Raw genomic sequence first — 15,049 nt, 5'->3', positions numbered from 1 at the left:
CTAACCCCCCCCCCCCCCCCCCCCAAAAAAAATAAAGCCAAACTTGGGGTATGGGTCAAGTCTGCGCACTCTCCCACAATGGAGTACTCAGTTCACTAAATACATTGCTTAGCACAGTAACCAGAGGGAAGGGGGTCATGCCTAAAAATATGAAAATAACTTTGTGGGACAGCACAGGATTTTGGGGGAGGGGAACACCAGTATCATACTGGTTAAGGAGGGTGCTGTCCTATATGTGGCGTTTTGGGGGTCTGCAGTCAGTCATTAATAATAGATTATCGGTTTACTTCAACTGATGGGAACACAACATCCACGTGTGGATTCAAGTGGTTCCAAGACCAAAGGTCCCCACACACCTTACGATAATCGTACGATAATCGCGCGATCGTACGATTATGGTAAGGTGTGTGGAAGCCATGCGACCTCTACTACTGTAAGGTCGCACGACTTTGAACTTACTCACACCTTACAACCATCGCAAGACTTTTGTCTTGCGATGGTTGTAAGGTGTGTGCCCAGCCCAAGACGAGGAATATTTCCAGTAGTGCTGTCCTTTTATGAGAGGTTAGGTCATAGAAGTGGTCCATTGTTCAACCTACCTGTATGCTGTGCCCAGTTCTATGTAATGATACGCATCTATCTTCATCAGGAGGCCCTAAGTGGAAGAAAATCAATGTCAGAATGTTTAAAATGAATTCAGAAGAAACAAAATGTTTATCACAAAATACAGGAAAACAGGAAGACTCTAGTTTGTCTCTGATGAGGCATAATAAGGCATTTATTCAGATAAGTGCATAAATCTACAAAGCATTAAAACAGGGGGAACAGAAGCAGTTGACTGGGAAAACGTGTACGGGGGAATAGGAATGTGTCAGAATGGGCAGAATTGGGTTTGGCAGTTGAAGGGTTGGGGGTTTTAGATTTAGTTCCCAGAAACACAATCTGCATAAAGTATGTTCTCCCCCAGATCGGCATGAGATTCTTGGTACAAACCAAGACTAGACAGGGGGATGAACAGTCTTCTAACCTGATATGGATTTCACATTCTTTCTCTGCATAATACAGAGGGTGCCAAAAAATGTATACACATTTTAAGAAAGGAAAACATAAAATTGATACTCCATATATATTAATATCAAAAAAAGTGTCCACTTGTATCGTTGGCATGCCATTTCAATTGCTTCCCGGTTTTCTATGGTACACCACATCCTTTATGGTCCCCCATAGGTAGAAGTCAAGGGGTGTTAAGTCAGGAGAACGTGGGGGAAACTCAAACCACAACTCTAGGTTCTATCCATTGTCCTGGCAAATTCTCATCGAAGTAAGCTATCACGTCTTGGTGAAAGTGCGGTGGGGCGCCATCTCGTTGGAAGTAAAATCGATAATTCCCATTCAGTGCATGTAATAACCTTGGGAAGAAAACTTTCCATTTTGCGGTTTAAACAATGCTTGTTCTGCTAACACCACAGCAGAAGAAGCAGGACTACTTGTTGTGTGAAGTGTCCCGGATCTTCCCTTGTGCACATCACAGTACTATGCGTCTCAAATTCGTCACGAATGCATGCAATGGTCAGGCGTGTTGGAGGTTCTGTTGCATACTTATCCCTCCATTGTTGTCGTACTTCCACAACGTTCTCGGATTTCAAACACCACTTAAAAATTGTCTTGCGCTCCTCAAAATGACAACCGTGCTTCTGCCATTTCCTTTGACTGTCTTGCCTGTCACATGGTGACGCTAGCATTCATTTGATTAACGCCATTTATGGAGCGAATGTCATACTACACATTGCTACCATAATTTAATTAAACTTCAAAAAGTTATACATAAAGAACCTCTCTTAAAATGTGTATACATTTTGTGGCACCCCTGGTAAGCTCTCACGGGCAGGGCCCTCCTTACCACCTTGTCTTGAATTTTATTGCGATTGTAATGTCTTCCTTATATTGTAAAGCGCTGCACAACCTGTTGGCGCTATATAAATCCTGTATAATAATAATAAATAATATGTATCAAGGACCTATATAACCGAACCTTAAATATTTCCCCATCTTCTGCAGATTGGGTCACTTGTGCCAGAAGTACCGAAATGACAGTAGGCCCAAACATGTAGGATCACTAAAGTTGCTGCCAAACAAGAGGTTCCTTCACGGTTTCAAGATATGAATAGAACATAGGGCACTCCAATTACAGATATGATGATCCTTTATTGACGTGAATACAACATATCATACAAGTGCAACATTTCGGGGGGTCACACAGGATCCCCTTCTTCAGGCAAGACATGTGATACAGTGCAAGTGAAATCACACATAAATGTAGTTGTGTGATTTCACTTGCACTATATCACATCTTGTCTAAGGAAGGGGATCCTGTGCAACTCCGAAACGTTGCACTTGTGTGCTATATCGCATCCAAGTCAATAAAGATGCATCATATCTGTAACTGGAGTGCCAGTGTTCTATTCACATCATGTGCTTGTGACTGTGCTATCCGTCAACCACTGCTGTACCCACCTGCTCATTCTTGGATTAAGTGGTCAGGAGTGTGATGGGTATATTGACTTTTACTTTTCCAAGGACTTACGACAACACCCTTGTCTGGAAAATCCTGTCCTCCCTAGTATGAGGATAAGATATGCCCCCTCGCCAAATGCAGTTCTCGCTACTGCGGTAACCTACTGAGGGGAATGCACATTTTCTGTCAGAATAATATTTGATTTAATTAGTTTTGTTTGCATAAAACTGCAAGGGGCACCAGCCGTTTTCTAAGACGTCAAGTAAATGTATGATCTGTCACCGTCATATTTACCTAAACTGCAAGACTACCTTAAGGTTACACCTCCAGAACCATAATGTACATAAGGCAAATTCAGGCATCTTGCTTTTGTTATTTTCCAAGGAATCCGAATAAAACAAATGTTATGCTAGAATAAGCATGGTCATCATCTTATCTCTGCAAGAATGCCGACAACCAATAAAATCTTGAATTAAATGCAATCATGCAGAAGACATATGCGAAGAAGTATAATCATTGTTTGAAGGATTCCCCAAATCCAGATCACCATTCAACTTAAGCAGATCTTAGTTTTACATATGAAAAGCCAATAGGCATCAATTACCTTATTGATGTCATAGTGCAGGCCCCGTACAGCAAAGTTGGGCAGATACTCGTACTCCAGGATTCCTGCTGGGTACTAGGAAGCAAAGAACAAAAGGTTATATTCATATAGCAATGAGAAACTGTCTACAATACATGTTGCCATCAACAAGCAATGGAAATGCAGAGTGTAACAGACTTGCAGCTCTATTCCTGGGTCTCTACAGTTACTAGGGGGAAAAAAAAAAAAAAAAGTTGACTTCATTCTTCTACCGGACTCTATCCTAATGTAAGCTATAGCTCACTGTACTATAATATTTTTTACTATATTCTGCAAACACGTCAGTTCTCAATCGAATTGGAAAATAACAGACTGCTTTCTATTCATCTCTTCTAGCAAACTATTTGAGACAAGCAACAGTTACTCAATGCCTTGTTGTTCTGCTTCATAGGAAACAATGAAGAGACCAGCGGACATAAGCTGTATAGGAGATGGGTAGGGTCGGTCTAATTGCTCATGACTGATCACATTTATTAGCAATCTAATGGGAAAAGTGAACAGGAGTTGCTCCATGTACACGTTTCTTTTTTTGTGTGTGTGTGTGTAAAAACACAAAGTGTATCCATCATAACAATGACCAATTAAAATAATATGTAGAGCCAAAACATTTTTATTATCCAAGCACTAGATAGAAGTAGGGAATGGTTAAAATCCCTGTTTTGTTTTTTTCTATCCGTGCATTGTTGGCGAGGTTTCCCTTTCCTATCCCATAGAGACAGCAAGCAGTAAGAGCAGATCAAACGGGATATCCCCTTTTGGAGAGTTGTCAACAGCACAGGTTTACCCACTGGTTGAACTCTCCTCTCCTCTGCGACAACTGAAACATTTTAGATTTCCCATCACTTTTGGTCCCACTGAATATGGTCACCAGATAGAACAGAGAGGCTTAATCTTCAAAGTGGGGACACAGTAATTCAAATTGTACAGGAGGTCCTTGACCCTTTCATACTCTATTCTAAGAATGTTGGCTTTAAATGCACTTTATTATTACTTCTACTTCCATCAAAACAGATATGCATGTCAAGTTTTAGAAATCTTACAGAAAAGGCACAAAAAACCCTCAGTAGTAAGCTTATGTATATTTAATGGGCGAGTAACCAATTATGGCTCTGTAGGCAATATGCATGACGAGAAACAGATTTTTGTCCGCTGTTATAATTACATTTCAAGGCATTTTCACAGACAGAGTAGTAAACCCTTCTCCCATCTTTAGAAGTAGCCATCAGCAGGGTCCCAGGTGTCAGAACCCTGCTGTTATGGCCATTCAATGTGCCATACATCAGTGACTTACTTTGTACTGCTCTACCAAGAAGTTCCGGGCAGTGTCGAAGATCATGGAGTGCAGAGCATTGGAGTATAGTGCCAATGTGTAATCATAGTCAAAGCCATAGATTTCTATGTCGTTCAGACAGACTTCATTGTTAGCATAGATGGTAGATGAATTTAGGAGGTTACACACTCCCGGAGGTAACAGATCTAGAAAAACAAAAATAACAGAATATTCAGAATAACGGATGATATTTCATCTGATAATGTAGAAATTGTAAATAAAATGAAACTTTAGTGTTATAAAGAATTATTGCTGGCGGTAATGAGTCATTGCAGAAAGGACTCTGCAGGTCTCTTCTGCAATACACGCTTCTGATCTGATCTACCTGCGCAGCCCAGTACATTATTAGCATACCTTGGTGCTGGAATGAATTAACTCATGTCCACATGTGTGGGAGTTGCATCATCCCCCCGTGTTGGCCAATCAAGATGCCAAACTCGAAAGAAGACTTGGAGAACATGGAAGGGGGGGGGGATGTTCTACCTATTTATACGGCGCATAAAATGTATGAAGTGCTTTACATAGGTCACAATCACATCAGTCCCTGCCCTCAAGGAGCTTGCAATCTAAGATCACTATCTCGTACACATGCCACATTTAGACAGCAGCCAATATGCAAACTCCATGCAGATCGTCTCCTGACCGGGATCAAATCCACGGACCCCAGTGCGGCAAGGCCAAAGTGCCCCAATCATTTTGCTGCACATACTCTGATCCAAGTGACCTTTGTTCCACCTTGAATGAATAAATGAAATAACTGTAACAGCAAACTCAAATATCCTGCCAATGTCCCAACAACAGATTATACAGTCAGTCATTCACTGTAACAAAAGGTACATTCTCCAAAAGATGGCCAGAAACCATTGGCTTCAATTGGTTCTATCTAAATGTGTGTATGCATTTTATTTTGACACATGGAACACATATACATAGAACAGTGATTTTGGTGGGGAGAATTCCCATCTCAACCATACCTCCCCCCACTTATAATGACCTACTTTGAGTGTGATATAGCCTCGTGTAAGCTTCAAGGCAATGACCTTAGCCCTTGTCACATGGAGGAAGAGTCCTAAGCCCTGCACATGACTTGGTCTGGAGACTAGCCACCTAGTATCCACCATGCATCAAGGAAGGAAGGATAGAGAGGGATACCCTCCCATACCTAGAACTACTACATTTTTCACTTGTTGGCAATAGTTGAACTGGACAAAACAGGAGATGGTTTAAGTTGAAGTGCCCAAGGAATGACATACACCAGCAGATAAAACCATAATATATGGATAGATTAATATCTCAACATTCAAAGTCTACTTTAAGAACAAGATTCTGCATCCTGTACTGTTGCTCTTCTCTGGTCATCAGACTTCTGATACATCCCCAATAGTGGTGCAATGCAAACCTCTGTGGTGTGAGCCTATCATGGCAAATACATAGCAGCCCCATACTGCCACAGAAAACCCAATCATGAGTCCATAGCCACATTAAACTGCAATTACATTTTTCATCATCAATCAGACATGAAATGAGGGTGACCTGATTTACAAGACTTTTATAGAGTAAACTTATATCATCAAGAACACATTAAATTGAACACTAAACACTTAAGCTTAATGTAACCAAGTATAATGCTAAAAAGAAAGCATTAAGACTAAACCCCAAATATATAAGGAACTGCAGGATATCCCTCCTAAAAGAGAGCTAAATCCACAGGTCAAATCATTTCTAAACAAGATTTGCTGATGGGGGATGGGAGCACAAAATCAGTACCATGTGCTAAGAAATGAGCCTTCTTACGTCCTGCAAAGTGGAAACACAAGAAAGAAATGCTCCAGTTCTTGTCTTTGGAATAGCTTTAGATCATGTCCATCTATCAAAGCAACAGAAGTGTAGAAAACGATCAGTCATGCTCTTAGAGCACCAAGTATGAGTTTGGGTCCCTTTCATTCAAAAATACAAAACAACCTGTAGGTAAATAGAATCCCCGGCAAGTACATGGGCTTGTTCACACACACACAAAGTGATGTTCCTCAGAATGTAAAAAGAGAAAAAAAGTCTGTTGAGAAACCTAAAAATACAGCAAAAAGCAGAGTGTGTGTGTACCTATACACCATCCCCAAAACACTACTATTCAATGATAAACGGCACAATAGCACAGGTAAGGTGTGAAGTATAACATTTTGACAATTGGGACCTTGAAGGGTTATTAAACCCTCATTTGTTTTTGCATATATCTACTGCTAGCAAGCAGTAGATATATGCAAAACTATCCAAAAAGTTGTTTTTTTCCCCTCTTGTTTTTTCTTAATACTTACCTGTGTCTCCGCCACGCGCCATCGTCCGGACATCTGAAAATTTTTCGGGCAGCCGCAAAGGATCTTGGGGTGGGCGCATGCACAGTTTAGATGTTCGGCCGGGACATGAGGAAAGACGGAAGGTAAGTCTATAGCGCAGCGTGCACTCGCACAGACTCCGTGGGATACGAGTGAAGAGTCAGCGCTGGATCGGAGACCGGCACCAGCACTGGAGGGACAGCTAAAACTACAGGAAAGAAGAAGATCGTATTAAGAGGCATTATTAAAAAGGAGAACTATGGGGTTAAGGCTTTTCCCCATAGTTCTCCTAAGGGGAACGGGAGGACACAAACTAGCGCCCTCCCGTCACACTAGACTCAGTATACCGTGAGCTGCTGCTCGCGGTATACTGACGCCGCAGCTGAAGCGTATCCCGACAATTGTGCCGGGATCCGCCCAGCTGCGTGACCGACAGCTGGCTCTGCCCATCTAGAGGCAGAGCCAGCTGTACCCGCCCCCGTCCTCGCTGACGGATCGGAGCGGGGAGAGGGGAATCAAGCCCCTCCCCTGTCACGGCAGAAAGTCGTGACAGGATCGAGAGGTGAGCGAACGCCGGTATGTGTTCACTCACCTCCGATCAACTGAGCCGACCTGTGACAGTATCATTGTCACAGGTCGGCTAGAACTATGAGGCGAGTGAAAAGCACTCACCTCATAGTTCTCCTACAAGGCAAATCCTTACTTTAGCACAGTGGTGGGGGGACAGGGGACTTCAGCCTTTAATGTCACTTGGAGAACTAGGAGGCAAGTGCTTTTCAATCACCTCATAGTTCTAGCCGACCTGCGACAATGAGACTGTCACAGGTCGGCTCAGTAGATCGGGAGGCGAGCGAACACATACCGGCGTTCGCTAACCTCTCAATCCTGTCACGGATCTCTGCCGTGACAGGGGAGGGGCTGGATTCCCCCCTCCGCCAGCGCTGACTGGCGGAACGGACGGGGGCGGGTACAGCTGTCTCTGCCTCTAGATAGGCAGAGCCAGCTGTCAGTCACGCAGCTGGGCGGATCCTGGTATAATTGTCAGGATCCGCTTCAGCGTCTCAGCATACCGCGAGCAGCAGCTCGCGGTATACTGTGGTGTCTCAGTATACCGCGAGTTACAGCTCGCGGTATACTGAGCCTAGGGTGACGGGAGGACACTAGTTTGTGTCCTCCCGTTACCCCAAGGTGAACTATGGGGAAAAGCCTTACCCCCATTAGTTCTCCTTTAAGTCATCTCTCTCTATATTACATTTATAAAATTATCATAACATTTCTATAATATTACATGAAAAGCAACAACCACCATCTCTCCCCTGTCTAGAGTGCAGCAATGTATAGGACCATCGTCTTTCAATGGAAGAGAAGGATGTAGGTGCTTAGCTGTTCTTAGGCAGAGTACGCCAAGCCTGAACCTGCAGACAGATACAGTTTACTATGCGTCACTGCCAGCCGACCAAGATTGCAACATTGTTTACAGCACATTTTAAAAGCAGCATGTATGTTGAAGTCTGATAAGAGGGAAAAAAACAAAGATATGGAGGCACCAAAACACTAAGGATGTGTAAGTCACACTGACAGCTGCCACCCACATGCCGTTCAAAAGTTTACCAACTCGAAACAAGGCAACCTGTGGCCCCTCGGAAGATTCATGCATATCCACAACAGCCGGTAGCCATGGATTGCTATAGTATATTATAGATATCAAATTTACAGACATTTTAAAGGCTTTTTTAAACCCTAGAACAAAGATGTAACATATTCCAGCTCACCAGCCCCTAGATGTGGTGGCTGCATTAGTTTTCTTTTTTCAGGCTAAAATCATCTTCAGCAAGTAAGTGCTCTGAGGAGAAATCTAGGCAGAAGTAAATGTCCTCTGGCATGCATTCATAACCAAAATAAGTTTTCCAGATGGACTAGCATCTTCACATGTTCAGCAGTGACTTTCAACATGTAGAAAAGTTTAACAGTGTTTCTTGCTTTATTTAAGTGGAAAGATAGTGTTTAGCTTTGTATAGTTTTCCTAGTTGAAGAACGTTTCTAGACAAAAAGGTTCTCATGCCTCTGATGCTATTTTTAATATGCTCCATCAGTGTTTCTCAACCACCTGCTGTGGACCACGGGTGGTCCCTCAACCAACTGCTGCCACTTAGCTGGGCAGAGGCATTACCTATAAATAAAAGCTAGGAACTTACAGGGAACATACTTCTAAAAATGCCCAGCACCATAACTTTGTTCTCTGAGAAATAAACGAGCAACCAACTACAAAGAGAACCTGTCTTTACTTGTTTTTGATGATGCAGACTCCAAACGATCATCTACCCTTTACATTTGTTCTCTGCGAGTCAACCAGCTGTTGGGAGACTGGTCAAAAATCAATATTCTTAGTGTAATTTCTCTTCTGGTCAAATGTTCAATAATTTTATTCATAAAAATCAGAATGAATGGGGAAAATCTTGCATTATGGCCACTAGATGGAGAGGAGGCTCATAGGAAATAAATACATGTTAGCCCTCGTTCACACCTGAGCGTTTTGTAGCGCGTTCTACGCTCGACGAACGCTCTACAAAACGCTCAAAAATATAAATCCCATTGTATTCAATGGTCTCGTTCCCACCTTGGCGTATTTCCGCCCGTCCCTAACGCGCTACAAAACGGCCCATGCCTGAAAAGGTACATGTACTACTTTGGGCCGTTTTGTTGCGCGTTTCCATTGGGATACAGCCAAGTAGCCTTTGGAAACGCGCCTTTGTCGCGCAACTTTTTTACCGCGAATCGCGGTAAAAAACCGCGTGACAGACGCGCATATGCAATACGCCTAGGTGTGAACGAGACCTTAGGATGGTTACATGTATATGCTCATTACATCCAGTATTCTCTCGAATTGGGATATTGTATCTCGTTTCTAACATGTATTTCTTATAATCCTCAGCTCTATCTAATGGGCAGTAGGGATGTTCAGATACCAAGTACTGTACTCGGTACAAGTACAGATACATTTTCCAGCTCCAAGACTAGACTAGAGAAAAATTCAAAAAAGAGGCAGCTGTCATTTTTAAAAGGAGCATACAGAGCTCCTGGGATTTGTACATCTCGGTTTTAATGTATGATTTTGTTTTTATAAATATAAGTAAAGAGATGCACCAATACGAGTTTTTGCAAATACAAGTTCTGATACTTGCCCAAGTACTGACATTTTTTTGTTTTTGTCATGTGACAGTCTTTCTAAAAAACAATACATTACAAATGATTTCAGGACAGTGGTGGAGCGCCAGAGCCGTGCTCCAGCTGTAACCGCGGTAGTTCTCATGAAAATGCCAAGTATCGGCACTGGTAACTGTGCATCCCTAGTGGCCATAATGCAGTATTTTCCCCACTCTTATGAATGTACCTATTGAACATTCGACCACGAGTGAATGTACCTGCAGTTTCGCTGGATGAATAAGCAATGTTTTCTTTTATAAAATAGACCCCTAGTATTGGGGCACACATAATGACAACATAACTTGGAGAATAAAAATACATAAAGTACAGCAATAGCAGCAAGTTTTTAGCAATGCAAATATTTGTGCATTCTAATATTGTATAAACCTGGTTTGTGCATTTTTTTTTTTTATAGTTTTAGGTGTACACAGGAGCAGGCATTATGTTTGTACCTTACTGTTCTATCTCACAAAAACAAGCAGCACCCATAACGTTCACAATAGTCAGAGACCTCATCCTAGCAAGATGCTCGGGTGTAGTTATTTTTCTTGCATGTGAGGGAAAAAAAAAAAAAAAAGTACCGTACTTTTTGTACTTGTTTAGATTCTCCTCAAACATGCAGTTTCCTTTCCAGTAATCCAGGAGAAAAACTACCAAATTATTTCATTTTTCAGGAAATACAAATCGCACACAGACAAAATAAATAGAATAATGCGGTTCTTATGTGTGACTAAAAATAAATAGGATATCCTCAGCAGATAAAAAAAAAAAAAATACAGGGAGGTATAAAGAATGAATGAGTCAAACAAACGGCAGGTTTTCCTCTCCGGACTGGAGTACAAGCCATCCCCTCCCAGTACGTGCCGCCTGTAACGTAGCTGGAGCATCCTCTGCCAGCTCTGTGTTTGAGTCTGGCCACTGAAAAGGCTTATGTGAGCCAACTGCCCAGATCAGCGGGCACAAGAGCTAACCAGCATCAAATGTAACAAACAGCAGTTAGCCTCTTCATTAAACTAATCGTATTTCCTCACAATTGTAGAATCTGTCTAATGAATGAGCAGCGGGTGGCTCTACATCTTTCCTGCTGTTCGCACAGCTTTAACTTTTCTCTTCTTCCCACTGACTAGGAAGACCGATGTTAACATGAAAAGAAGGTACTAGCCAACAACAGCATCAAATAATAAAACATTTCTGGCTGCATGTCATCTTTTGCAGCCTTCTTCTGGGGGAGCTGCGACCTCTTGTCATATGATTATCTGCTGTGCAACCTTACTCAAATGTAAAGCATATGGGATTCAAGAAGGCTGTTCGGTCAATTGGTTAAAGAGAAGGAATCTCCGGAGACACGGGCAACCTTCTGAATGGCTAGATTGGTTTTCTGAGCCAGTATAAAGGCCAGAAATATGGGGCATGTCACTGCTGACTTTGGGTTCCAAGGCTGTCATCTTGGTGGGTATTCCGACACCTTACAGGCACATGCTAGTTCCAGGGCAGTAATCAAAAAGCATGCAGCTTTAAAGACAAATCATCAATAGCCCCATCCCCAAATTTCTGATCCGACTGCTTCCCTTTAAATGGAAATGTCTAATATTAGACTGATGCATACCTTAAATAAGGCAGCACAAAAGTTATATCCCATAGCAATCAGTCACAACACTAAAGCTCCGTTTACATCTGTGTGCTGCGCCAACGTGCATGAAGGCATATGTTGCCAAATGTCTGTCACTTTGTAAGCCATTCACTGTTAATTGCACCCCAACACCTTGTTGCACCATATGCTTCCATGCGTGTCAAACTGCACCAAAACACGTTAACAGACTTTTGTTGCGTCTATGGATGCACACAGCCACTGCGGAAACGAACGGGCACGGGTGCCTCCACTAGACCGATGGTGGCACCCGTGCAGGGGGTGGGGGGGAAAAGCGCTGTGGGGAGCCACTAGAAAACGAGGAGTTCGAAACTTTTAAAGAAAAAAAGCAACAGCCTCCAGCAAAGGAGGGTCTCCTTGAAGGAGACATTAAAAAAACAAATTGGGTTTATTATCACTTTAATCCCCAAAATAACATTCCCACTGCATTTTAGCCCTGCCACAAAAGGACCAGCTGACATGTCAGTGATTGTCTCGTTAACACAGGTGTCAGTGTTGACGACAAGTCTGGGGACCACTCGGTCATGCTGATTGAGTTACAATAACAGACTGGAAGCTTTAAAAGGAGGGTGGTGCTTGAAATCATTGTTCTTCCATGGATACCTGCAAGGAAACACGTGCAGTCATCATTGCTTTGCACAAAAAGGGATTCACAGGCAAGGATATTGCTGCTACTAAGATTGCACCTAAATCAACCAATTATTGGATAATCAAGAACTTAAAAGAAGAGAGGTTCAATTGTTGTGAAGAAGGCTTCAGGGTGCCCAATAAAGTCCAGCAAGCGCCAGGACCATCTTCTAAAGCTGATTCAGCTGCGGGATCGGGCACCACCAGTGCAGAGCTTGCTCGGGAATGGCAGCAGGCAGGTGTGAGTGCATCTGCACACAGTGAGGCGCAGTTTTTTGGAGGATGGCCTGGTGTCAAGAAGGGCAGCAAAGAAGCCACTTCTCTCCAGGAAAAACAGATATTCTGCAAAAGGTACAGGGATTGGACTGCTGAAGACTGGGGTAAAGTCATTTTCTCTGATGAATCCCCCTTTCTGATTGTTTGGGGCATCTAGAAAAAACCTCGTCCGGAGAACAAAAAGGTGAGCGCTACCATCAGTTCTGTGTCATGCCAACAGTAAGGTCTCGTTCACACCTAGGCGTATTGCATATGCGCGTTTTTTTACCGCGATTCGCGGTAAAAAAGTCGCGTGACCGTCGCGCGTTTCCGAAGGCTACTTGGCTGTATCCCAATGGAAATGCGCAACAAAACGGCCCAAAGTAGTACCTGTACCTTTTCAGGCGTGGCCCGTTTTGTAGCACGTTAGGGACGGGCTGAAATACGCCAAGGTGGGAACGAGACCATTGAATACAATGGGGTTTATATTTTTGAGCGTTTTGTAGAGCGTTCGTCGAGCGTAGAACGCGCTACAAAACGTTCAGGTGTGAACGAGGGCTTAAGCATTCCGAGACCATTCATGTGTGGGGTTGCTTCTCAGCCAAGGGAGTGGGCTCACTCACAATTTTGCCAACAGCACAGCCATGAATAAAGAATGGTACAAAAACATCCTCCAAGAGCAACTTCTCCCAACCACTCAAGAACAGTTTGGTGACGATCAATGCTTTTTCCAGCATGATGGCAAAAGTGATAACCAAGTGGCTAGGGGAACAAAACATTGAAATGTTGGGTCCATGGCCAAGAAACTCCCCAGACCTTAATCCCATTGAGAACTTGTGGTCATTCCTCAGGCAGGGGAATGAAAAAACCCCCCCACAAATTCCAAGCCATGATTATGCAAGAATGGGCTGCCATCAGTCAGGATATGGCCCAGAAGTTGATTGGCAGCATGCCAGGGTGAACTGCAAGAGGTCTTGAATGAGAAGGGTCAACACTGCAAATATTGACTTTGCATAAACGTAATATAATTGTCAAGAAAAAGCCTTTGACACTTATGAAAAGCTTGTAATTATACTTCAGTATACCATAGTAACATCTGACAATATCTTAAAACACTGAAGCAGCAGACTTAGTGAAAATTAATGTGTGGCAACTTTTGGCCAGGACTGTTTGGTGGATCTTCAGTGAACATGCGTTTTGAGTTATTACTGCAGCTTTTTCTAAAATCCAAAAATCCTGTCCGTGAGAGCAACTTTGAAGATTGGAAGGTATAGGAAGCACAATGACTTGGTGGATAGCACTTCTGCCTTGCAGCACTGGGGGTTCTCAGTTTGAATCCCTGTCAGGACACAATCAGCATGGAGTTTGCAAGTCCTTCCTGTGCATACTTAGGTTACCTCCAGGTATTTCAGTTTCCTTGCACTCTCCAAAGACATGCTGGTAGGTTAATTGGCTCCTGTTTAAATTGTCCCTGGTATGCCTATATATGCATGCATGCGAGATACTGACCTTAGATTGTAAGTTCTTTGATGGCAGAGACTGATGCGAGTCTACATCAGGGCTGGACAAATGCCAGGAGACAGATCGCCAATGCTCTTTAAAATTTACAGCTGGAATACAACTATTTAAAGTTTTTCTCATTGTCAGTGGAGCTCATCGATGTCGGGATCCGCTCCGGCGTCTCAGTATACCGCGAGCTATAGCTTGCGGTATACTGAGCTTAGGGTAACGGGAGGACGCTAGTTTGTGTCCTCCCGTTACCCTAAGGAGAACTATGGGGAAAAGCCCTGACCCCATAGTTCACCTTTAAGAAATTTCTGCTGGCTTGTGAATTCCATGTTGATTTGTCAACCCCTGGTGTACAGTGTGCAAAGCGCTGTGTAAATTGTTGGCGCTATATAAAATGCCTGAAATTAAAGTGTGCCGACAATGAGTCATGAACAAGGGCAGCTGAATCCATACAACATACATTTCTCTGCATTTCCCCTACCAGGGAGCCACAGGTGCCGAGTAAAAACTCAATGGCTGTAGACTGGTATGTGCCCGACTTGCGTAAAACATGCATGTGTATGGGCGTATATTTTACATGAGCCTGGCGCATACCAGAGTACAGCCACTGACTTCCATGGGAAATTGTATGCACCACCTGTGGCTCCCTGGCATGGTAAGTATGTGGGAATTTAAATCATACGGGTTCATCTGTCCATGTATGAGTCGTTACAGATTACAGCAAGTTGTCTGCATTACGGGTTATTAGTCACATTAGCGAGTAGAGGTCTTCATTTGCCCCGTCAGTGACTCAGACAAAATAAAAAACGGCGAGGCCAGACTTCTAGTCAAATTACAACAAATTCTGGATGTGGGCTTTAAAATCGGACACAGCAGAAATGACTTCCAATATGATCTGCTTAATACCCGCCATACATAGTGCGCGCGCACACACACACACACACACACACACACACACACACACACGCGTGCAACAACCACGCGATTC

General features: G+C 43.1%; 1 protein-coding gene across 1 annotated transcript in view; it reads right to left on the bottom strand.

Annotated features, from left to right (window-relative positions):
* The window catches only part of LOC108784493 (5'-nucleotidase domain-containing protein 2-like), a 58,163-nt gene that overhangs the window by 34,195 nt on the left and 8,919 nt on the right, over positions 1-15,049 (bottom strand). Inside the window, exons 2-4 of the mRNA XM_018553334.1 lie at positions 4,450-4,634; positions 3,120-3,194; positions 600-655 (exon numbers count right to left, since the gene is read on the bottom strand). Coding sequence (XP_018408836.1) covers positions 600-655; positions 3,120-3,194; positions 4,450-4,634 — 316 coding nt within the window. The remainder of the gene's footprint in view (positions 1-599; positions 656-3,119; positions 3,195-4,449; positions 4,635-15,049) is intronic.

This window comes from Nanorana parkeri, unplaced genomic scaffold, assembly GCF_000935625.1.
Source record: "Nanorana parkeri isolate BGI_ZX_2015 unplaced genomic scaffold, ASM93562v1 scaffold116, whole genome shotgun sequence".
Classification (NCBI taxonomy): Eukaryota; Metazoa; Chordata; class Amphibia; order Anura; family Dicroglossidae; genus Nanorana; species Nanorana parkeri.
Note: the sequence above shows the minus strand (reverse complement) of the source record. Positions and strands in the feature narration are given on the sequence as shown.